Raw genomic sequence first — 23,992 nt, 5'->3', positions numbered from 1 at the left:
CCAGAGGTACCTAAAGCTGAGGTCCCAAAAGCACCATATTTATTCATCCATCTCAGCTGCTCTCCAAAGAAAATGAGCTTTCCTCTAATTATAATATTATTGTAATTCAGCACGGAGGACAACGCCTTCCCCTACCAGCAGGACGGCAACAACACATTCCAATAAAATCTTTTAAAGAGAAACTCCCACCCATCAATGAACAGCAGAGTTCTGGACTGTGAACAGCTTAAGGCTGAGTTAAAAGCTGTCCATACCAATAACAAAAACTATAAAGATAACTATATTAGCGTTGTTCTGTTTATTATAAGTTTGCACAGATTTTTGAAATCTGTGGCTTTGAATACCCAAGCTCGAGTTGAGTAGTTTCTTCTGATTGGCTGTCAATATATTATTGCAATTTAAAATAGTGGTTTTCTTTTTTAATATACTTCCAAATACAATTGATTTCTGTGATGCTAAGCTGAATTTTAAGCTGAGTCACATGATCCTTTAGGAATTATTCCAATGTGCTGATCAATGTTGGAAACAGTTGTGCAGTTGTGCTACTTATATAATATGACCCTGACCACAAAACCAGTCATAAGGTTAAATTTTACAAAACTGAGTTGTATACATCATATGAAAGTTCAATAATTAAGCTTTCTATTGATGTATGGTTTGTTTGGATAGGACAATATTTGGCCGAGATACATCTATTTGAAAATCTGGAATCTGAAGGTGCAAAAAAATCAAAATACTGAGAAAAGTTGTTCAAATTATGTTCTTAACAATGCATATTACTAATCAAAAATTACATTTTGATATATTTACAGTAGGTATTTTACAAAAAATCTTCATGGAACATGATTTTTACATAATTTCCTAATGATTTTTGGCATAAAAGAAAAATCAATAATTTTGACCCATACAATGTATTTTTGGCTACTGCTACAAATATACCCCAGCGACTTAAGAATGGTTTTGTGGTCCAGGGTCACATATATATATATACTACCAGTCAAAAGTTTGGACACTTCCCCATCAAAGAGAATATAGAAGTGTGTCCAAACTTTTGACTGGTAGTGTATATATATTGGAACCAGTCATAATTTTTTCTAGGATTCTTTGATGAATAAAATGTTAAAAAGAACAGCATTGTTATGTGTTAAAATGATATAAAGTGATAGTAAAGACTTATATTGTTAGAGAAGATTTCTGTTTTGAAAAAAATAGTTTTTTTTTTTTTTTACTTTTTATTAATCAAAGAATTCCAAAAAAAAGTATCTTAGGTTCCAAAACAAATATAAAGCATCACAACTGTTAATCAAAATTAATCATAATCAGCATATTAGAATGATTTCTGAAGGATTGTGTGACACTGAAGACTGGTGTAATGGCTGATGAAAATTGAGCATTGCATCAAAGAAATAAATAATATTTTAAAGTATATTAAAGTGGAAAACTGTTTTTTTTTTTTAAATCGCAGTAATATTTTATAATATTACTCTTTTTTTCAAAATAAAAAAAAAATTGCTCAGAAGGAACAGAGTTGCCATATACGCAGCAGCTTCCACATATGCCATTCATTTTCCATTTCAAATCAAAGGATTACAGCTTCTGCTGCTCATTGTCTTATTGTCATTCTGAGTGTAAATGATACGGTACGCTTTCAAACGCAAACCCCAGGCGCTATTCAAAAAGAATCTTAAAACAATAAGAACTGTTGCAGTACGTAAGCGGATAGTCTGACATGCATCACAGTTTCCACTGGAATTTGACATGGTCATCAGTGCAAAAGTGCACCAATATCCAAATTATACAGACACTCGATTAGAGGTAAGTTAGAAGTCAGAAGAAACCAAAATATAGACAGCGCAGTGGAATTAAAATGACTTCAAAAGCAAGACGAGAAGGCAAATGAATCTTGCAGATGTTTCACTCTGCTCATGCACCGTTCAGAACAGACAGGGTCAGTGCTTTAACCCAACTGGCAACACAGAGACTCTCTTAAGATTCAGATCACTCCTCGTGCACAAATGCACTGCTTTGAGACGAAGAGCATGAGCAAAGGAAATGAAATTTCTGAAAAGTCAAAGATGCGATAGGAACGGACTCGCGCGTCGGCCCGTAAGCATGGCTTTGTTGCGTGTCACATCACAGAACGCACAACAATTATGTCTACTAATGGGCTTTGCAGGAGTCATTACATTTGTTTACTATATGAGAGGAGATAAGGTACAATACCAAGAAAATGCAGCTTATAAACATAATCATTTCATTCCCTTCCACATGGCTGGGCTCCAGTGGATCTGGCAGTAGGAATATGGGGCATGCTAAAAAGGGAACCTGGGATAATGTTTAAGGTACTGGATGCAAATAAGCAGGCCACATTTCCCTGGCATGGCAACCATTTAACTGTCAGGAGGCATTTCATGCAGCCTGTGTGATAATCCATATTACAAGGCAGGGAGACAGAAGAGCGTGAACCTTCTATCGGCTGCCACTTGGTGAATTAGCTAGTGTGAAAACGGAAACCATTAGTTAATTATTCCTAGTGAAGCTGGTTTAAAAAGCCTATTTAAATGAGCTACATGGCAATCGCTGAATGTTTCTATTCATCACTGTCATCACTGAGTCTGAAAATACCAAGGGGTCAAGTTAACATAACACCGGGTAAGTTAACATAGCACCAGTGCCCCTGCTTGTAGATGCCATAACTACACTTCTGTACACCAAAAGCAGTGACGGGCCATTTAAAATTGTTTGTGTATTTTGACTAAATAAATTATTTTGCAAGCAACATTTAAAAATCTTTGCAATATCACATTATCAAGAGAACATCTACACAGCAATACTGACAAAGTAGTTCCAAACAAGTCTGCAGCTGAATTAACTGTCACGTGTCTCAGAGCAGTGTGGTTAGAACTAATTGTTTGAGTGAATGATTCAATGACTCACTCCCCCGAGCTTCTTCCTTCTTCCTCTTCCTTCTTCCTATATACATAAATTAGTTGTTTAAACAAATTGGTTGAGGCAATGATTCAATGACTTACTGAGTCACTCACTCATAAAGAGAGTGGCTGAGGGAATCTGTGGTTTAAACAAACTGGTTGAGTCAACAATTCAGTTCAGTTAGTTTTCAGTCTTCAAGGCTGTGCCCTGGCCAAGGCTTTTGTAAATGATGGGTTCATTCCCTTGGAAGTTACTGACCGTGCCAGCATACAGTTCTCCATCTATAAAACCATAATCAAAACAATTTTTGTGGCATGTACCAGCCATGATGGCCATGGGCTTGCATTCAGCGTTGCTGAATTAACTGTCAGGTGTCTCAGAGCAATGCGCTTAGAACTAATTGTTTGAGTGAATGATTCAAAGACTCACTCATTGGTGCGTATCCCTGAACAAATTAGTTGTTTGAACAAATTGGTTCGTGCAATGATTCAATGACTTACTCATAAAGTGAGACACTTATTTAGTTACTGTATGACTCAGTTTAAACAAGTCAGTTGAGTCAAATATTCAATGACTCGCTCAGAAAGAGAGTTAGTGAATGAATCAGTAGTTTGAACAAACCGATTGAGTCAAAAATTTAAAGGGATAGTTTACTCAAAAATGAAAATTATGTCATTAATTACTCATCCTCATGTAGTTCCAAGCTCACGAGACACGTGAGGATGGGTAATTCATGACAGAATGTTATTTTTTGGGTGAACTAATCCTTTAATGACTCACTCAAAAAGAAAAAAAAACTTGTTTTGTTCCTGATTGAATCTGTGTTGTGAACAAATCATTTGAGTGAATGATTCAATGACTCCCTCTTTAAAGATAGTCTGTTAACACTACTCAGTCTGCTATCACTATTTGTTTCCCATTTATTTCACTAGTGAAGAGTTGAGGCTTTGTACATATGTTGCCATTGGCCATTTAGTGTTCTTACAGCCTAATTTTTCTCCAGCTCCAGTCACTAGCACTTACAGCTCAGATGATTGCCTCGAAAATACCTTGATGCACCCATAAGATAGCTTTCTCCAGGTATTATTGACCTCTTTGAAGGAACTGTGAGAAATGTGTGTGTTTTGTGTGTGTGTAGAGGCATTTTCAGCTGCCCCTCAACTCAACGGATGAATGCTAATATTTGCTGAGCAGTGATAAGAATTGGAGGTGGACCATAAAAACATAAAAACAAACTATGTCCCACATTTGCGCACCAATATTAACATGCACAAACATACTGGCATATATTCCATTCTACATCATTGGGGGTGTATAAATGTTTTGTCTGTACATGTATGTTGTTGGATTTTTGCTGCAGGGGGAATAGCCCTAATCCAACCACCTTCCACATTGTGTTTACACCAAAGTGTCCCTCACCTTACACACGCGAGCGATGCGTGACACAATGGTGTTGTCAAAGAAATCGAACTCCTTTCCCGCTTCACTGAAGAAGAAGTAAACCTTATCATCATCGCCGACTGCATTGCCTTTGGGCAAACTCTCCTGAATGTAGGCTGAGCCCACAAAAGCGGGGTCTGTGGGAGAAATAAAAACAAGTGTCAATCCACGTCATGGAACGCACTCAGAGACAGCAGCATTTGTACGCAAAGTGGACTATATATAGTCACTGGTTCACCTGAAACCTCTTTTACATGACAATCTTTAGTTGTAATTACTGATAGAAATCTTTTGTTACACTATCAAAGTGCTCAGTATTGATTTTGCATATGTGTCTTTCATCAACTTTGCCACTTATGGCAAAATATTAAGCTATTACTCAGTGCTATTTAGTAAAGTGAGAAGGGTTCGACTGTGTAAACTGACGCTAAATTGATTTGTTTTGTTCTCTGTAGTTTTGCTTTACATGAATACTTCTCTGCTGTGCCAAAATTGCCTCTCAGTGGTAAGTTCAGGGGAGTTGAGTCCCTAAGGAGAACAGAATGGGGGGAATTGTGCCCACTGATAGAGCCATTAACTTCCATGCTGTTTGCGCCATTGTAGCGCCTGAATTACTTAAAGGGGTAGTTCAACAAAAATGGGAACAGACATCATTTACTTCATCTCCTTCATTGGGCGTTTGATCTTCTTTGCATGTTCACTTTGTAAACACTGGGTCAGTACTTCTGCAGTGATGTACTGTAGGACGATTTTGAAGTTGTGAAAGTAAGTGAGATGGGAGTTTTTGACATACCCTAACTGTCTTGGACCGGAAAAAATAGTTCAAGACAAGTGTTTGATGTTAGAAAGTACATAAAAAGAGTTTATTTCGGAAAAACCCAATCAGTTCACTAGATAAGACCGTTCTTCCTTGGCTGGGATCGTTCAGAGCCCTTTGAAGCTGCATTTAAACTGCATTTTGGAAGCTCAAACTTGGGGGCACCATTGAAGTCCATTATATGGAGAGAAACCCTAAAATGTTTTCCTCAAGAAACAATTTCTTATCGACTGAAAAAAGACAGACAATCATAACATAATTTTTGTTCTGAAAGTGACCTACTCCTTTAATATAATAAATTATGTATCTTACTGAAATATGTAGTAGAATCCAAACAATTCCAATAATCCAATTCCAAATCCACATAATTGTATATAGGGGTGGGAGAAAAATTCGATTCTCCGATGCATCGCGATTCACTCTTCAACGATTCTGAATCGATTCCTAATATTTCAGAATCGATTCTGAGCTTGTTTTTTTTCGCATATGGCACGTGACACTTCATTGCACCGAATTTGCACTGTGAGACACGTGTGCATTGCTTGACAGTGTGTGTTTCCATCTGCCGTGTTTTACTTAAGATATGCTTTCATTTATGCCGTCTGGAATGCAGTACTATTAGATGCATGAGACTTTCACGTGCGCTTTGTGTTTGTTCGTCCTAAAGCTCGATTGCGAATGCGGTTAAATGCACTTGCATTTTCGAATAGTTTTAAACGAAACTGTACATGCAGTCAGTTATGTTTTCAGAGCAGGACAAAACATCTGATATATCGAAATAGATTTGTGCATCAGTGGCGTTCCGTCCATTATAAGCTGCTGCTCCGCATACCCGGGCTGTCAGAAAGAATGCTATAAATTGATCCCTTATTTGAGATGGAATCTTCCGGGCAAGCAGATTCTCTTTCTCGACTCCTCAGAATTGATGCATGTTCTCTTTTTTTGCTGGCATGCGCGTGATTTCATTTGCGGGGTGAGCTGTCCGCGAAGCGCTCGCCCAAGCGGAAAAACGCGCTGTTGCTGCGAGATCCGGATTGCCGAAAATCATATTGTGTTTAATGCACAACTTACTCGACTAAATCAAATGAAAAAAATAAACATCCTTACTGTATATTTTCATAATTTCTCAACAATTCAAAATTTGAAAGTCCACTGAAAAAAATAGCCTATATAAAATGTCTATAATTTTTAAAAATAATAACAGGAAAAAGATGAAATATTACAATATGATTTCGTCTCTGATTTTATTGGTTTCTAAATAATCTAAAGACTTTTTTGGTATTAAAGATTTATTTTTGGTATTACTACTGGTGGTTTTAGCACTCAGCAAAAAAAGTCACCGCTCACCACTGCTGTGCATTAGTTTGAATGCAGCCAGTTAAAGCTGCCTGTCTATGATCTCATCAGTAATAATAAAACGGCAGTAATGCTGAGGAAAAAAGAAAAACTATTGTCTATAAACTTTCGGATACCTAAAGAACACTTATTTTAAATAAATTGGTTTTAAAAAGTATATTGCTTATATAATTTAAAAAATAAAGTAAAATTGGCACAAAATGAATTTGATATAAAACATATATGAAAATGTAGCCATGTGCAGTACTATTGAAAACTGAGAATGTGAGCATCGTGATATTTAGTTGATAATGAAAACAGTAATTAAATTGAATCTTGAAACCAGTGAAGATTGACACACCTACTTTTACAGAGATTCCAACTATAAACAAAAAGCATAGAAACTGCAATTTTACATGCTTTTAAAAATGTGAAGTTGTATTTGCACAGCAGAAGAATTAATTAGGGAAAAAATGTAGATTAAGAATCGTTTTGGAATCGGATCGTGACTCCCAGAATCAGAATCGGATCGGATCGCGAAGTGCCTGAAGATTCCCACCCCTAATTGTATACTTATTTAGGACTACGGAGGGCTCCATTATTTCGATGACTGTTGCTATTTTTACCACAACACAACTCGGAATACACAGCTCTGCAAATAAATTACTGATACGATGACCACAGCTACTGAAAGAGCTTACAGGTGGCAAAGGATATAAGCGTAGGCTTAAACCAAAATGCCGTACCATTGATTTTTCCCCACAAGAAGTCTAAACACCCGCAGATATCAAGTTAAATTCGCAGTGAGAAACTCCTTAAGTGGCAGCAGCATCATGACAAGCGTCAACATGTTTATATCCGGCCAGGATGGCGTCTAGTTTTTGTCTCTGGCGTTTGTAAGCTCTTTCAGTAGCTGTGGTCGACCTAAAGCCTCAAAGACGTCAGGGTTGAATTGGAGTGAACAAAGACGTGAGTCTTTAGAAAGTTTTATTCGTCCACAGGCATCTTCCCATTCTTTTCTCCTCTTCTCATCGATAGGAAAGTAGTGAGACTTACAACGCTTCTCTTGTTGCCCTTCTGCTTAAAATTACAACCAAAAGCGACACAATGTGGACATTGTATTAGCATTTTATTTTCCAAATTGTGTATTACGAGTTGTGTTGCGGTTAAAATACCAACAGGTAGTGTTAGTAGCTCACTAATTGCAACCATTTGATGTCATCGAAAAAATGGCGCCTCCCATAGTCCAAAATAAGACTATGTGCATTTTTTAAATAACGTAAATCTTTTATGGGTTTTCTACTACAAATTTCAGTAAGAGACATTATACACATTATATTATGCCATACTTATTAAGAGCAGGATGGTAGTAGATGTGGCTTTTACCTTGAAGCCAGTTCAGTGAGTTTTCAGTCTTTAAGGCTGTGCCCTGGCCAAGGCTTTTGTAAATGATGGGTTCATTCCCTTGGAAGTTACTGACCGTGCCAGCATACAGTTCTCCATCTGTAAAAACATCAACAGATATTTATAAAGCAAGTCAGAGAAGACTGTTACACGCTTACAACACATTACACTAATGTTTGTAAAACATACCAGCCATGATGGCCGTGGACTTATATTCAGGGTTGAAAGGGCACCGGCTACGACCATCTTCAGTGACTATTTCTTCCATTTCATTGCGCACCAGGGAAAAATCAGACGTGTTCTAGAATAAAAAAACATTCTTGTAATGACAGCAAGCACTGTCTCTTGTATCGACTGTCCTGTGTAGCTCTAAACAAGGACCTTATTTTGCTGAACAGAACGTCATGTTATTGCGATAAGTCTGGAGAGATAGTAAGAACGGGGTGAATGTACTCGGAGTGAAGGGATGATGTGTGTACTATCGACTCTGTGTGGGCCAAGGATACTGATAAAAAGGATGTTTAGAAGCAGATGCAGCTGTACACAATCTGGTTCTTTTTCGTTTATGTCTTTATAGGGGCATAAAGGTAAAATGTACATCTGCAAACCATTTCTATTACAGAATCAGCTCATGTAGGCAAAGTACACTATCCTAAAGCTTCGGTTTTAGTGGTCAGCGTCGACCCCTCGAATCCAGGCATGGTCTCTAGAGTGAAGGGTCTAAGTAAAGTGCAGGGCCATAATAATTTCTCATCCGAGCAGCATCTACCCTTAGGGAGAGCGGAAGAGTGTATTTCTGAGGACATTTTGATTGACTGAGTAAATTACATGGATAATTAATTCCTCCCCTGCAGCCTGTTAAAAGCATGGAGGGAGGTGGTGAAATCCTGCAGGAGAACAGAACAAAATGAAACAGTACTTACGATGTATGCGCAGATAGGGCTGAAAGCATATGTTCCACACACGTACAGATGAGTGCTGTTCACACGCAGTAAAATCTTGATGTAATTGAAGCAGTCAGTCTGGAATCAGAAAAAGGAAAAAAGGAAATGCATAAGAGAGGGAAAGACAGATAAGAATTTAAAGGGATAGTTTATCCAAAAATTAAAATTCTGTCAGTAATTACTCACCCTTATGTCGCTCCAAACCTGTAAGAGTTTTGTTCCTCTTCGGAGCACAAATTAAGATATTTTTGATGAAATCCAAGAGCTTTCTGACCCTGCAACTGACACAATCAAGGTCCAGCCACATCAGTGGTTCAACGTTAATTTTAGGTCTATGCATGGACAGAAAGCTCTCGATTTCATCAAAAATATATTTGTTAGTGTTCCAAAGATGAACAAAGGTCTTACAGGTTTGGAACAACATGAGGGTGAGTAATTATTAACACAATTTTCATTTTTGGGTGAACTATCCCTTTAAGACTTTAATGCACCCATTAGCTCATTTGGAGTCCTAGTATTTTTGATACCAAGAACCTCAAAATATGATGGACCCCCTTGCAATGGACCTTGTTTTTAAAATACAAAAACAGCTATATATTTTCATGAATATATACAAATTCATTTGTCCTGTTTGTGAAAAACAGTAAGCAGTGCATTACAATAAAAATACAATACAAAGTGTTTTTAAAACATTTTTAAATATTGTTTCATTTAAACAACACTGGCAAGAAAAAACTCTCTAGAAAGATAAAACACGAATACAAACTATTCTTTAAAGTTTGTAGGTTGTAACGTAAGAAGGGAAATATGAACACGCTTTTTGCCTAAAAAATTATATGCCGATTTGTACTATGGCTCTTAATTAAATAATCAAAAAAAATTAGTATTATGATTTCTGATCAGTCTTTAAAAAAACGCAATGGAAGTAAACTAACTGCTAATACAACTGACTTTTAAAAAATATTTAGAAACGTAAATTTACCTTCAACTTTTCTCACATTATCATAGTTGATTCGCTATAGTTTAGAAATTGGTAATAAAATATGACAAAAACACTGTCAGAACAAATTCATCTTGATAATGTCAGATAACTTTGATAGAAAGATATGTAACTGATTACAATCAAGCAAAATTTCAGACAACTGTTAGTCTGAAAATATTTACACATCTATCAATACTTTGTTGATGGATTACCAAGCAATGCTTAATTTTGTTCAGTCTGTGGTGTAAAAAGATCGCATTAGCAATTAAAGAAAAAACACTTAAGCAAAACATGGTCGGGTCAAAGTGTCTGAAGAATTTTTGGTCCCAAATTTTTGTCAGTTTTACTCATAGTACACTGTATTAAGAATTTTGGGGTATAATTTGTGACCCTGGACCACAAAACCAGTCTTAAGTAGCACGAGTATATTTGTAGCAATAGTCAACAATACATTGTATGGGTCAAAATGATAGATTTTTCTTTTATGGCAAAAATTATTAGGATATTAAATAAAGATCATCATATTGATATTAAATAAGAACTTCATTTGGACAACTATAAAAGTGGTTTTCTCAATATTTAGAATTTTTTTTTTTTTTTTTTTTGCAAATAGTTGTATATCGGCCAAATATTGTCCTATCCTAACAAACCTTATTTACCAACATTGCAAAAAAATGTTTGCAGCCAAAATATCTAAAAATTCTTAAATCAAGAAGGGTTTTCTAGACAAGTAAAACTTATTGTCTTGTTTTCAGGAAAAATAAGTCAAAATTAAGTGAGTTTTTGCTTAAAATAAGCAAAATAATCTGCCAGTGGGGTAAGCAAAAAACAAGACAAAAAATCTAAGAAAAGCATTTTTTGCAGTGAACTTATTTATTCAGTTTTCAGAGGTATACTGTAAATTGTAGTACACTGTCAGAAAAAATGTGCAAAATTTGTACCTTAAGGGGTACAAAGGCTTGTCACTGGGGCAGTACCCTCAAGGGTACACCCGTTGTACCCTTTCACATGGGTACATATCTGTACCCTTGCAGTATGTACCTTACAAAGGCAAATATGTACCTTTGCTGACTAAATTGTACCATTTAGTGCTATGGTACCATAATGTACTTTTAAAAAAGGTACAAATTTGTCTTTTTAAGGGTACTGCCCCAGTGACAAGCCTTTTGTACCTTATGGTGGCAAATCTGTACTACATACAACACATTAAAAAGGCCAGGATGCTGTTTATCACATTTATTAAAAATTCAAAACATTACATTCTCACATTTTTCACAGGATGAATGTTTTAAGCTCTATCACAATGTCATAACAGGATGCATATTGCAAAATTTTACTTAAAAAAAAAAAAAAAAAAAAAAAAAATCATACTCAAAACTGTTCTTATAAAGCAAAACATTTTTTCCAACAGTACACATTTCATTAATTGATTATACCCTAACATTTTATCACAAAATAAGCTCTACCTCAATGTGTCTTAAAAGGATGCAAATATTGAGCAATTCTTTTTTCCAAAAACAATTGTTTATACTATTTCTAACTTTTTTTAAACATTTTATAAAATTGTAAATATCAAGAATATTAAGCTTAATATTAAAATTTTCATAATCAATACATCCCATTAAGTAAATTTTTCTACTGCATTCTACATTTTCTAAAAAATGTTTTAAACATTAAGAATCAAAAACAACCTTTTTCCAACAGTACACATTTCATTAATTGTAACTTTATATGCGTAAATTCTTTTTATCACAAACCCATTTTTACCAAACGCAGTACTACACTAATACACAGTACTAATTGGAACTTTTTAAACATTCTTGAGGGTCACAAACTACTTATTTATCATAAGCAGAGTATACGGCAAGGGCCTGAAAGTCCATCTCTTGCCCTGGTTTTATAACACTTCATTCAAAGTCAACTTTAATGTGTATGCATGGAACTGTGAATTATACGACACTGGTATTAAAAAAACTTGCCACATTATATATATATACACTGTTGACATTTAAAATGTATTGGATTTAAATTGTCACTTTTGAAACACTGAATGTCGAAATCTTCACCCTTGTGTATCAATATATTTGGCATTTTTAACACAGGATATTAATTATTCGGGTGATAGATATTGGAAGGGGCTTGCCACCCACCTCAGTTATCTTTGCTATGGCATGCTGCCAGAAAGTCAGTGAATTCTTCATGTAGGGTGGACAAGCCAAGTTGAAAACAATAGTAAGCACTGAAGGCTGTGCATTGTAGTGATCCTTTCTTCAACTCCTAGTTCCTTGCACAACTCCACACCATCCACTTTGAAAAGTTGTACCCTCTTGGAGAAAGCCATTTTCCAGTCAGTTTCTGCCAACTGTAAGGTTGGGTATGGAGTATCAGCATCACACTGAGAAGAAAAGAAAACATCAAAAATCTATCAGTAAAACAATGCAATGTGCTGTTTTAAATGTTTTAAGACAAATAATGTGAAAATTTTGCCATAAACTACCTTGTAACCAATCAAGGTGTAGAGTTACATTCGAGCAATTTTAAGGCATGAAGATTTTTTTCACACAAAGAAAAAACATTTAAATATAATTTATAAATATCATTTAAAAAAGCTTAATAGATAATCAATAAAAAGATAATCACAAAACCACTATGTTTATGTCAATACCTAGATCTTCTGCAAGCATCTTTTCTCTTGCTTCTTGTAGACTTCGTCCAACGGAGCATTTCTTTGAACAAGCTGAAGCACCTTGGGCACAATACTGGTAAAGCCATCCCTGAAGTGCCGGCTTAAACTGACAGTCGATGAATGCATTCGGTCAGCTTCATCACACAACTGAAAATTTACAAAAAGTTAAAGTTAATCATTTAAATTAACGAAAAATACTTCAAAACAATCAAATCAGACATTTTAATATTCTTTTATTACCATTTTCCTGTAATATACAAATATTTCTAAGATTGAATGCACAAATATTTGTTTACCTGAAGATTTAGAAAATTACAATGTTTCTACAAATTTGTTTTAACTGTAAATTATCATTATAGCATACTGTTTATTTAAATCGACATTCAACATTCATTTTAAGCTAATAACTGATTTAGAATCTGTGATATCACTGACCCCTGAGGATGTTCATCTCTCTTATCTTCCCTGGCTCAAATTTGTAATTTTGTTAATATTTTAATTAATTTCAATATTTATTAACATAATGATAAAAGCCAAAATATTAAATGTAATAAATGTATTTTGACTGAGTAAAATCTACTGACTTCAGCAATCTACTACTACTACATTGCTATCGGTGACAGTTTAAAAATGGGAGAATCCCTTGTTTTTGCCCGAAGTTTTCAAGCCGGTAACAGAAAAAGAATTAAAGATACCTTATTAGTCTTTCAAATTTTCTTTCTTATAGCATTAATTCAGCCAAAAAGTTTAGTTTGGTCATTAATTATTCACCTTCATGTCATTCCAAACCAGTAAGACTTCATCTTCGGAACACAATTTAAAATAATTTTGATGAAACTAACTCTAACTCTCCCAACTTTCCTTGTGTGTGCTGACTGGCCACCCTGCTTTTTAAAATATTGGCATCAGGCATTAAAAAAATCAATACGGTTAACCGCTAAACATAGGACAAATATAATACACAAAACTCAGTGTTATACTTACATTTCTGTAGTTGAAGTCAAGTTTGTTGATAGGCTTCTGCTGGCACTGGTACTAGTGTTACTGTTACCACCTCCATCTTGTGTACAAATTTGTTAAATCCACCTTATTTTCTAAAAGGAAAAAATGCATAGTCTGTGTGAGCTTGAGGTTTTAACAGCAACAATAAAATCTTTTTTCAATGGACATTCATCAGTATAAAAACATTGCTTTAATTTAGAAAAATACACAATAAGTTAGTACTTATACACTTCCAGAAAAAGGTACAATACTGTCACTGGAACAGTACCCTAAGGTACAAAAGCTAAAAGGTACCAAAATGTACACTTAACGAACTAACAGAGAACTATACTTTTTTAACTGAGAGTGTATTATTAAAAGCCAAATTATTTAAATTTGCATCTCACAGACTAGAAACGTATTTCACGAGTTTTGATAAATAATGATAACTTAAACCAATTTTACTTGCTGTCCTTGGAAGGGCTCGATACCGACGCCTCAATACGACATGACAAATGATTAGGACTCTCCTGGATTTACGTTTATAACGTTAGTTAAATATGTACCAAACAAAACTGATATAAATCAACGTGGATAATAATCGTAAGGTATATAATTCCAGAAAGACTAGGAGAGACGTTAAAATAAAAGGCGTTCGCTCGTGTCCGGAAGGAAACACGGGTAAGTTAACGTTAACGTAACATTAACATTAGAGTATTAAAAACATTCTGGTAAACTGAATTTATAAATCTATGGTACACAAACGCGATAGACCTGAGCTGTTTCTATGGCCGTTTCACCGCTGTTTTGTCAGCGTCTCATGCCATCTCTAGGTGGAGTATGAGTTAAGCGAAAAATTATATCTTAATTTCCGGCTAAATGATAAAAAATAATTGTAATAATAACAATAAGCTTAAAATGTAATGGCAATGCGTTGGTTTTGTCAGGTCAGTTTTCGAAGAAAGGTTTTCCTCACGCATCAGATAACGTTAGGCCTGGCTACAGACGCAATATCAAGTTAACAAAAATCGAAAGGGAACCAACAGATTTTCACAGTACTTAAAATTAAACTTACCTCTAAATTTCTGTGCTTCGTCTTCAGTGACATGTATTCCAGGCAGCTTCTTTCAGTTTTTGAATAAGACCCTCCGTGTCTCCGTCGACAGAGTCAGAAATGAATGATGTCCAGAATAACCGTCATGCACAATCTCATTTTCAAAATGCACAGCGCGGGCTACAATCCCATTGGACGACACGAAAAGACTGGCTTCGAAAATATGTATTTGAACTGAGGCAAAGTAGTACACCATATAATGTTTAATAAACGTTAAATAGTTTTGTATACTACATTTTGCTTTTGCTAATTACTATTAGTATGTGTATTTGTTTAACTCTACATTAAAAACAAAACTTAAAACAGCTCTTATATCAGTTTAAAATTACAATTAAAAATGCAGACCTACTTTAATACAAATGCTTTACGTTTAAAAGTTATTATCTTGATGTTCTGCATAATCACTAAAATGTAATTTGCGTGTGTACTGTTCAGAACTGGTCAGAAAGATGCAGGCTCTTGAACGTATTTGGTTATTTTGTGCATCTCTTCCAAATAACTAAAAACTCATGAAAATGATTATCTTGCTCTGTTTAATTTTGGGTGACTATTTCATTCACTTTGGCTTACTCCTTTGGTCACACAAGTGATTGTACCTTTCTTTGGGGATTAAATGGTACAAACGTGGACCCTCTGGCAGTTGGAAACATATCTGTACCTTTTTTACCCCTAAATGGTACATATGAGTACTCTAAGGTGCAACTATGACCCATCGAGGGTACAACTTCACCATTTGTACCCTAAGTGTCACAAATGGACCCCAACCGTACCCTTTTTTCTGACAGTGTATAAATCTCCCTTATGACTGGTTTTGTGGTCCAGTCACATATGACAATTTATTTTGCTATCCCCACTTACATAAATGAACTATATTGTTCTACACCCACTAGTAAAAAAGTATCAAAAATTATATCTGGTGTCTGAATAATTTTTGGTTTGATGGTATGAACAATTTCTGACGCATTGTTTTCAAGGGACAGTTCGCCCAAAAATAAACATTTTGTCATCATTTACTCACCTTCATTTTGTTCCAAGCCTATATGACTTTTGTTCTTTTGTGGTAAATAAACGAAGATATTTAAATCAATGAGTTCCAATGTTATTTTTTTCTCAGCGCTCTTTAAAATATCTTCTTTTGTGTTCTAGAGTAGAAACAGTCAATCAGGATTGGAACAACATAAGTAAATGAAATGTAATAAGTAAATGATGACAGATTGTTCTTTTATGGGTGAACGTATGATAATCGTGCAAATTAATTTTCAAAGACAAAAACTAATACACACAAACAAAGGCAAATGTTCAAAGCAAGCACCAGGTTGTGTGCACAAGTGTTTTCTGGCTGGGCTTCAGAACTTGTTTTCACATCACTAGGTTTGATCTAAATCCTCTGTAATAGACTGGGAGAGGTTTCTGGCAGCTGTGTGTCATCGGTCTCAAGAAACAGCAGTTATTACTGTGTCTTCATCAGGGTCCCAACATCCATCCAAACCTGACTCCCAAGACAAATCAATCTGGCAGCAAATTAGGCATGCGGATTATTAATCTAATAACAGCCCTTATGCAGTGTCAAGCTTTCAGCGAAATTACAGTGTGGACGTGTCAATAACAGGTCCTACGAACTAAAAGTGTCACGACGGCCAGTTTCTCAGATTCAAATTTAGCACAGTCATATTGCAAATATCTATTTTAGAGACCGACTTCTTACTTGAGTTATATAAATCGATTGATGCATGTCGCATTCACTCACCTGTAAATCTTTCCCTTTGAAACTGCACTCCTCTCGCTTTTTCTGTGGTGTGTTCCATGTTAACTGAAAAAGGGAAAATTGCAAGCTGCAGTTACATTAAACTGTGCATTTAGAGTAAGACGCGTATTAACACGGATATGAGTAGGCCTACAGTGAGTCACAGTGAGTTGGCTGTAACATATTGCAGTCTAGCCTTTTTGTAATGTGCAAAATGAATAAAGCAACACAGAATATTTGCAGTGAACTGTAAAAGTCTATTTATGACTTAAAAAGTTCATTTGTTGAAAGGTATAATGGCGTAATGCTCTGCAAAAAAATACAATAGGGGAAGTGGGACAACTGCTAAAGTAGGACACTTACAATGAATGGAAACTAAAGCTTCCAACCTTAAAAAAAGGCACAAAAGACCAATTAAAGTATCAGAAAGGTGGTTCTTACTGACTTTTGCACTATATTTCAAGTGTTCTGAAATCATACGATAGTTTTGTGTGATGAACAAATGAAATTTAACTTAATACGGCTGTCACTAGCGATTATTTTGGTAATTGAGTAATCTGTCGATTATTTTGACGATTAATCGAGTAATCGGGTAATTTTAATTCATTTGAGGTAATAAAAATAGCCTTTAAAATGACTTAAAATACATATATAATAGCAATGACGCATCATAATTAGTTCAGATAAAGTATTAAAAGCAAGTAATCATATGGCTGGATCCAATCTTTAATATTGACTAAACAACAATTAATTCCAATGTTAATTCAATCTTTAACATTCCTTTACTGCAGAAATGCTACAGCCACTGTCATTTCTTGATTTGAAGGAATCATTAAAGGTGTAGTTAACCCAAAAATGAAAATTACCCCATGTTTTACTCACCCTCAAGCCATTTTAGGTGTTATATTACTTTCTTCTTTCAGACGAACACAATCAGAGTTATATTAAATAATGTCCTGGCTCTTCCAAGCTTTATAATGGCAGTGAATGGCTGTTGAGATTTTGAAGCAAAATAAAGAGCATCTATCCATCATGAAAAGTACTCCACACAGCTCCAGGGGGTTAATAAAGGCCTTCTAAAGTGAACCAATGTGTTTGTGTAAGAAAAATATCCAGATTTAAAACTTTATACACTTTAATCTCTAGCATCTGCTAACTGTCGTATGCGCGATCATGGGGATTTGCGATATAAAACAAGAGGAGATTGGTTTTCCTTTGCTGTAAACAAAACTTGGTTCTCACTGAAGCTTAAGCTACGTCTACATTCTAAATCATATGCTGGAACACCACTCTCTTGTGAACGCGTATGACAGTTAGCGACAGCTAGTGATTACACTTTCTAAAGTTTTAAATATGAATGGTTTTATCATGCAAAAGCAGTGATTCACTTCAGAAGGTCTTTATTAACCCCCCAGAGCCATGTGGAGTACTTTTTATGGTGGATGGATGCACTTTTTTGGATTTCAAAATCTCAACACTGATTCACTGCCATTATAAAGCTTGGAAGAGCCAGGATATTTGTTAATATAACTCAGATTGTATTTGTCTGAAAGAAGAAAGTCATATACACCTAGAATGGCTGGTAATTTTAATTCTTGCATGAACTATCACTTTAAGGCTACTTTTAGCCATTTGGATCTTATTTTTACCAATGTTTTTAATGACAAGTTTTGAGGTAAAAAAATTGACCCTCTTTACCTGTATTCACACTTATGTGCATACAAAACTTATGGGTGTGCTTAAGTGATGCCTACACTCTTAAAAAAAGGTGCTTCACGATGCCATAGAAGAACCTTTTTATCTAAATGGTTCCATAAAGAAACCTTTAAAGGAACACTCCACTTTTTTTGGAAATAGGCTCATTTTCCAACTCCCCCCGAGTTAATAAGTTGATTTTTACCGTTTTGAAATCCATTCAGCCGTTCTCCTGTTCTAGCGATATCACTTTTAGCATAGCTTAGCATAGATCATTGAATCCTATTAGACCAATAGCATCGCGTTCAAAAATGACCAACGAGTTTCCATATTTGCTGTATTTAAAACTTGACTCTTCTGTAGTTATATTGTGTACTAAGACCGGTGGAAATGCAAAGCTGCGAGTTTCTAGGCTGATAAGATTAGGAACTACACTCCCATTCCGCAGGAGCAGTAATACCACGCAGCACATGTGCAAATGCTAAACTAACTGGGAACTCATTTCTGATAATACTCCGCCTGCTTCGGCCATATTACGGCAGCAAACTTCCTTGACTATTACGCCGGAATGGGAGTGTAGTTCCTAATCTTATCAGCCTAGAAACTCGCAGCTTTGCATTTGCACCGGTCTTAGTACACAATATAACTACAGAAGAGTCAAGTTTTAAATACAACAAATATGGAAACTCGTTGGTCATTTTTGAACGTGATGCTATTGGTCTCATAGGATTCAATGATCTATGCTAAGCTATGCTAAAAGTGATATCGCCAGAACAGGAGAACGGCTGAATGGATTTCAAAACGGTAAAACTCAACTTATTAACTCGGGGGGAGTTGGAGAATGAGCCTATTCCCAAAAAAAGTGGAGTGTTCCTTTAACTTCTGAAGAACCTTTCTGTTTCACAAAAGGTTCTTTGTGTCAGATAAGGTTCTTAAGATTATAAAAAGGTAAGCAAGAAATGGTTCTTTGACTGAATGGTTCTTTGTGGAACCAAATCTATGGCATCGCTTGAAGAGCCGTTTGAAGCACCTTTATTTTATGAGTGTATACTCAACATGAATGAAATTCCACTCTGGTTTACTAATGCACAATCTTATACATCCTCCAAAATCAAACACACAGACATACTCACATTACGCTGCAGCTGCGTTCTGCTGATATCGCTGATATTGAGTGCGAAGAGAGTCTCTCGAGCGCCAACGTACAGCATGTTATCCTCTTTACTGAGGAGCAGAGAGGTGTAATTGAAGACTCCATTGGGTGAAAATCTCTTGGCCGACCTCTCGTTTGCATCTATGAGCAGATATGGAAAAAGTGAAGGGAGAGGGAAGAATGTCAGCAAAAACCGAGCCAAAAAGATTTACTACTGGAAATATGATAAATGTGCAAAAGTCAGAAATGTGATCGTGCTTTTCAGTCAGTTTTTCTTCAAGACACAGATTATTAAGATCAAACATCATAATGAATAATTGTATTCTATGTTTATTGTCAAATTGTACTGTCTTGGATAATAATGTCAAATGTTTTCTACTGGTTGGCTTTGAGGAAGCTAAAACCTGTTACAGCGAATCAATGTTGAATGCGCATTTGTGTGGTCACATCTAGCTCAGAGACAGATGTTCATGTCTTAATCAAAGATACTGCACTGCATCATTATCATGGCAGCTCCTGCAGGCTGTTTCTCTGTTTCCATGAGAACGGCATCAATAAGATGCAGTATATTTCCTATCAGTAGGGGGTGTTTGTTAAGAGAGTTAAGGGCACTGCTGAAATTCCCTTTAGAATACTTTAGCGTGGCTTTTTATGTCTTCAGACGAGCCACTTGAGAATTTGGTGGTGATTCAGATAGTGTGTAAAATGAAATGTGTGGAAGTGCGCTTTCATCTCGTCTCTCCATAGGCTGGCAGAACGAAGCAGTACTCCCATGGTACAATGACATCATTCCAAGATAGCAGCTCCTCTGGTCTTAAGATGCATGTCGAATCAATGTCAACAGGCTGTAAATACAAACTTCATCACTACATGACAGATGCCAAAATGTTCGCCTCGTCTGTCAGTGGCTTAATGGTTGAATCACACTTGTCTTTCAGTCCAATGTACACAGAAATGAGAGCCAGAAGAAAAAACAAATGTATTAGGTTGAAACATGAAGTGATTTTTTTTTTCTTTTTCGGTGTCACATACTTCCTCCTATTACAGTTTAAAATTCAGATAAAATGAAAATAATATAAAATAAATAATCAAAGAAATTAGGAGTATTTAGGAAAATTGGTTTAGAAAAAAAGCATAATGTTTAAACGTGAACTGCCATTTTTTCTGTAAAATACTTCCTGCTATTCCAATAAAAAAAAATTAAATTAAATTAAATTAAATGAAATTCAGGAAATCTGCTTTGAAAAAAAGCATTTCAGTTCTATTCCAGTTTACAATTCAGAGATATTCAAATATAAAACAAAATTAAACTAAATACAACAAATAAAATAAAATAATAATAATAATTTAAAAAAATTCAATAAATCAGAAGTATTCAGGAAATCTGTTTAGAACAAAAATGAAAATGTTTAAATGAGAACTGACATTTTTCTGTCAAATACTTAATTCTATTCCAGTTTAAAATTCAGAGAGAATAAAAAATAAAATAAAGAAAATCAATAATAATAAAATAAAGAAAAAAATATGTTTAAACGTAAACTGGCATTTTTCTGTCAAATACTTCCTTCTATTCTAGTTTAAAATTCAGAGATAATAAAATATAAAAATAAAGTACAATAAATTAAATTAGGAGTATTCAGGACATTTTTATGTCAAAAACGTTTTTCTCGTCCAGTTTAAAATGCATAGAGATAATCAAATATAAAATATAATTAAACTAAATAAAATTAAATAAATCAGGAGTATTCAGGAAATCTGTTTTTTAAAGAAAGTATAATGTTTAAACATGGACTGGCATTTTTCTGTCAAATACTGTACTTCCTTTTATTCCAGTTTGAAATTCAGAGATAATAAAATTTTAAAATAAAATAAAATAAACAATAATAATAAAGATTAAAAAAATTATAATGGTGTAAATGTGAACTGGCATACTTCCTTCTATTCCAGTTTAAATAAATAAATCAGGAGTATTCATGTAATATGTCTAGAAAAAAATTCAGATTAAAAAAAAAAATAAAATAAAATAAAATGTAATTAAATTACTTATCAGGAGTATTTAAGAAATCTGCCATCAAATACTCCAGTTTAAAATTCAGAGATAATAAATAACTAAACTAAAAAGATTAGAAAAAAAAGTATAATGTTTAAATGTGAACTGGCATTTTTGACTGGCACTGACGTTTTGTCTAAAATAAAAAATAAAATAAAATAAAAGATTAGGAGTATTCAGGAAATCTGTTTAGAAAAAAGTAAAATGTTTTAATGTGAGATGGCATTTTTCTGTGTCAAATACCTCCTCCTTCTAGTTTAAAAGTTGGAGATAAGAAAACTCAATAATCAGAAGTATTTAGAAAATCTGTTTGCAAAAAAGGTATAACGCTTAAATGCTTAAACTAATTTTTTTGCCTAATACTTAATTTTAAATTATTTCTGTTTAAATATAAAATAATATAAAATAATGTTACTTTCACATGCCCAAAAAATTATACACTTCTCTTTTAGTGACTATAAATTACACATACTCTAAAGTACAGTTTGTTGATTTCATTTTGTACTTTAGAAAAACAAGCATAATGCTCCCCAATATCATATAAAATACAAGGTCATTGGGTATGAATGTTAAAGCTATCATGGCATATTGTGCTATTGGTTTGCATGATTTACAGAATCCTTGCAAGACATCCACGTCTGGTAGGTCTTACATAGAGAGCATGTAATCATTACACTGATTATGCTCCCTTGGGTGACTCTGAGCTGAGGTAAGACTCTAAAAGCGGCCGTGTCTCTGGGAGCTGCCGCAGAGGGTCTGCGCGCTCGCTTCCTGAACCCCGGGGGAGACAATGCAGTAATAATAGGGCATCAGCCCTCAACCAGGAGGGCTTATTACAACCGAAGCCAGTCTGCTAAACCGCAGGAGGGGATCAACACGGCACATTAGTGGCACACTACTGGGGTCTCTGCCTCTGTGTGTCTCGTGTTTCCCCTCTCTCTGATTACAGGATGAAACGGGGCACCACTCAACACCGGCAGCATTCGTTTCACAGGGTTTGGGGAGAAATTTAATGGCGATTTAGCGAGACAAGGACAAAGGGCAATAGCTGCAACCAAACAGGGCTTAAGTGGGATTTGCACAGGCAGAAACCGTTCCCCCAATTACTCTCCAGAGTGCCACTGCTGTAGCGTTTTCCCTGTAGCTCACACAATGAGGCAAATAATTGTGCCCCATTAGGGGAAAATCACACATGTGAATGTTTTACTGTGAACACTTCACTATAAAATCCAAATGATGACAGTCTGTGTTTTCAGCTATTACAGTAAGTATTACTTAAAGGATTAGTTCACTTCCAGAATTAAGATTTCCTCATAATTTACTCACGTCAATGCCATCCAAGACGTTCATGTCTTTCTTACTTGAGTCGAAAAGAAATAAAGGTTTTTGTGGAAAACATTTCAAGATTTTTCTCCATATAGTGGACTACAATGGTGGCCAATGGGTTAAAGGTCCAAACTGAAGTTTTAACAACCTGATCTCAACAAACTGATACGTAGCTATTAGTACATATTTCGAGTCTCGCGAAAACATTCCCGCAGGTATTTCAATGCAGCTTCAAAGGAATAAAGGTCTAGCAAAATTGTCATTTTATAAAAAAAAAAAGTAAATTTATATACTTTTTAACCACAAATGCTCATCTTGCACTAGCTCTGCAATTCATGTCTGTGCCTTAAGTCTTTAAGCTCTTTCATTGAGTGCTGTGACTTGTGTTTCAAAGGATTTGTACAAAAGTTTTTAAGTGCCCTGCTGTACCGGGTGAGCTATCGAGCAAGTTTACTATGTTCAAAAAGCCTTACATATAGAGCTGTTCGTGACATGCAAATGTCAAAATGTCTTAATTTACAAATCATGCACTATGAGGTCATAAGTGTTTTGCAAGGACCTGCTGGAAAATAAGTCTTTATTTTTTAATAACCTGCCCCCGTATTCGCAATTTGTGTGAAAAGGAATAAACGTCACCATTTTACTGTTCATTTCAGCTGGGCACTGCAGTGAATTGTATGTATAGACACTTTTTCCATTAAGCATAGACTGGAAATATTTCTTATTCTTTTAAAATCCCAAAACTTTGTTTATCTGCAAGTTTATATTAGATTGTGGTCTCAGATTTTTTAACTGCACTCTAAGCCTCAGAAATGTTCCCACAGGAATGTTTTTATCATGAGATCAAGTTGAGTTTTAACGCAGCTTCAAAGGACTCTACACTATTCTTAGGTTTTATCTAGCAAAACGGTAATTTTAACCACAAATACTCATCTTGCACTAGCTCTGCGATGCATGTCTGTTTCTTCTACAAGTCTTTAAGCTCTTTCATCGAGTGCCGTGACTTGTGTTTCAAAGGTTCGTAAGTGCTCTGCTGTACCGGGTGAGCTATCGAGCAAGTATACTACATCCAAAAAGCCAAACATATAGAGCTGTTCATGACAAAGAAAATGTTCCCACAGGTACGTTTTCATCATGAGATCAGGTTGAGTTTCAATGCAGCTTCGAAGGGCTCTACACAATCCCAGCCAAGGAAAAAGGGTCTTATCTAGCGAAATGATTGGTTATTTTCTTAAAAAAACATTTTTAAATAAAATTTATATACTTTTTTAACCACAAATGCTCGTCTTGTACTAACTCTGTGATGCGATGCGTGTCTGCATCCTCATGCATTGCGAAATCATGTTGGAAACTTCACGTGTGGTTAATTCATCATCGGTGTATTTTGGGC

At 35.2% G+C, this 23,992-nt stretch overlaps 1 protein-coding gene and 1 long non-coding RNA gene across 2 annotated transcripts in view; both read right to left on the bottom strand.

Annotated features, from left to right (window-relative positions):
- The window catches only part of sema4ba (sema domain, immunoglobulin domain (Ig), transmembrane domain (TM) and short cytoplasmic domain, (semaphorin) 4Ba), an 80,796-nt gene that overhangs the window by 11,737 nt on the left and 45,067 nt on the right, over positions 1–23,992 (bottom strand). The window contains exons 3-8 of the mRNA XM_073850620.1: positions 19,207–19,367; positions 16,382–16,444; positions 8,851–8,949; positions 8,117–8,228; positions 7,910–8,026; positions 4,351–4,508 (exon numbers count right to left, since the gene is read on the bottom strand). Of these exons, the coding sequence (XP_073706721.1) occupies positions 4,351–4,508; positions 7,910–8,026; positions 8,117–8,228; positions 8,851–8,949; positions 16,382–16,444; positions 19,207–19,367 (710 nt within the window). The remainder of the gene's footprint in view (positions 1–4,350; positions 4,509–7,909; positions 8,027–8,116; positions 8,229–8,850; positions 8,950–16,381; positions 16,445–19,206; positions 19,368–23,992) is intronic.
- LOC141346096 (uncharacterized) lies at positions 11,230–14,869 on the bottom strand. The gene is made up of 3 exons (XR_012357141.1): positions 13,524–14,869; positions 12,519–12,686; positions 11,230–12,248 (listed from the first exon to the last, which is right to left on the bottom strand). It is a non-coding gene; the product is annotated as an uncharacterized lncRNA (long non-coding RNA).

The sequence above is a fragment of the Garra rufa genome, chromosome 11 (genome assembly GCF_049309525.1).
Source record: "Garra rufa chromosome 11, GarRuf1.0, whole genome shotgun sequence".
NCBI lineage: Eukaryota > Metazoa > Chordata > Actinopteri > Cypriniformes > Cyprinidae > Garra > Garra rufa.
This window is presented reverse-complemented; position numbering and strand designations above follow the sequence as displayed.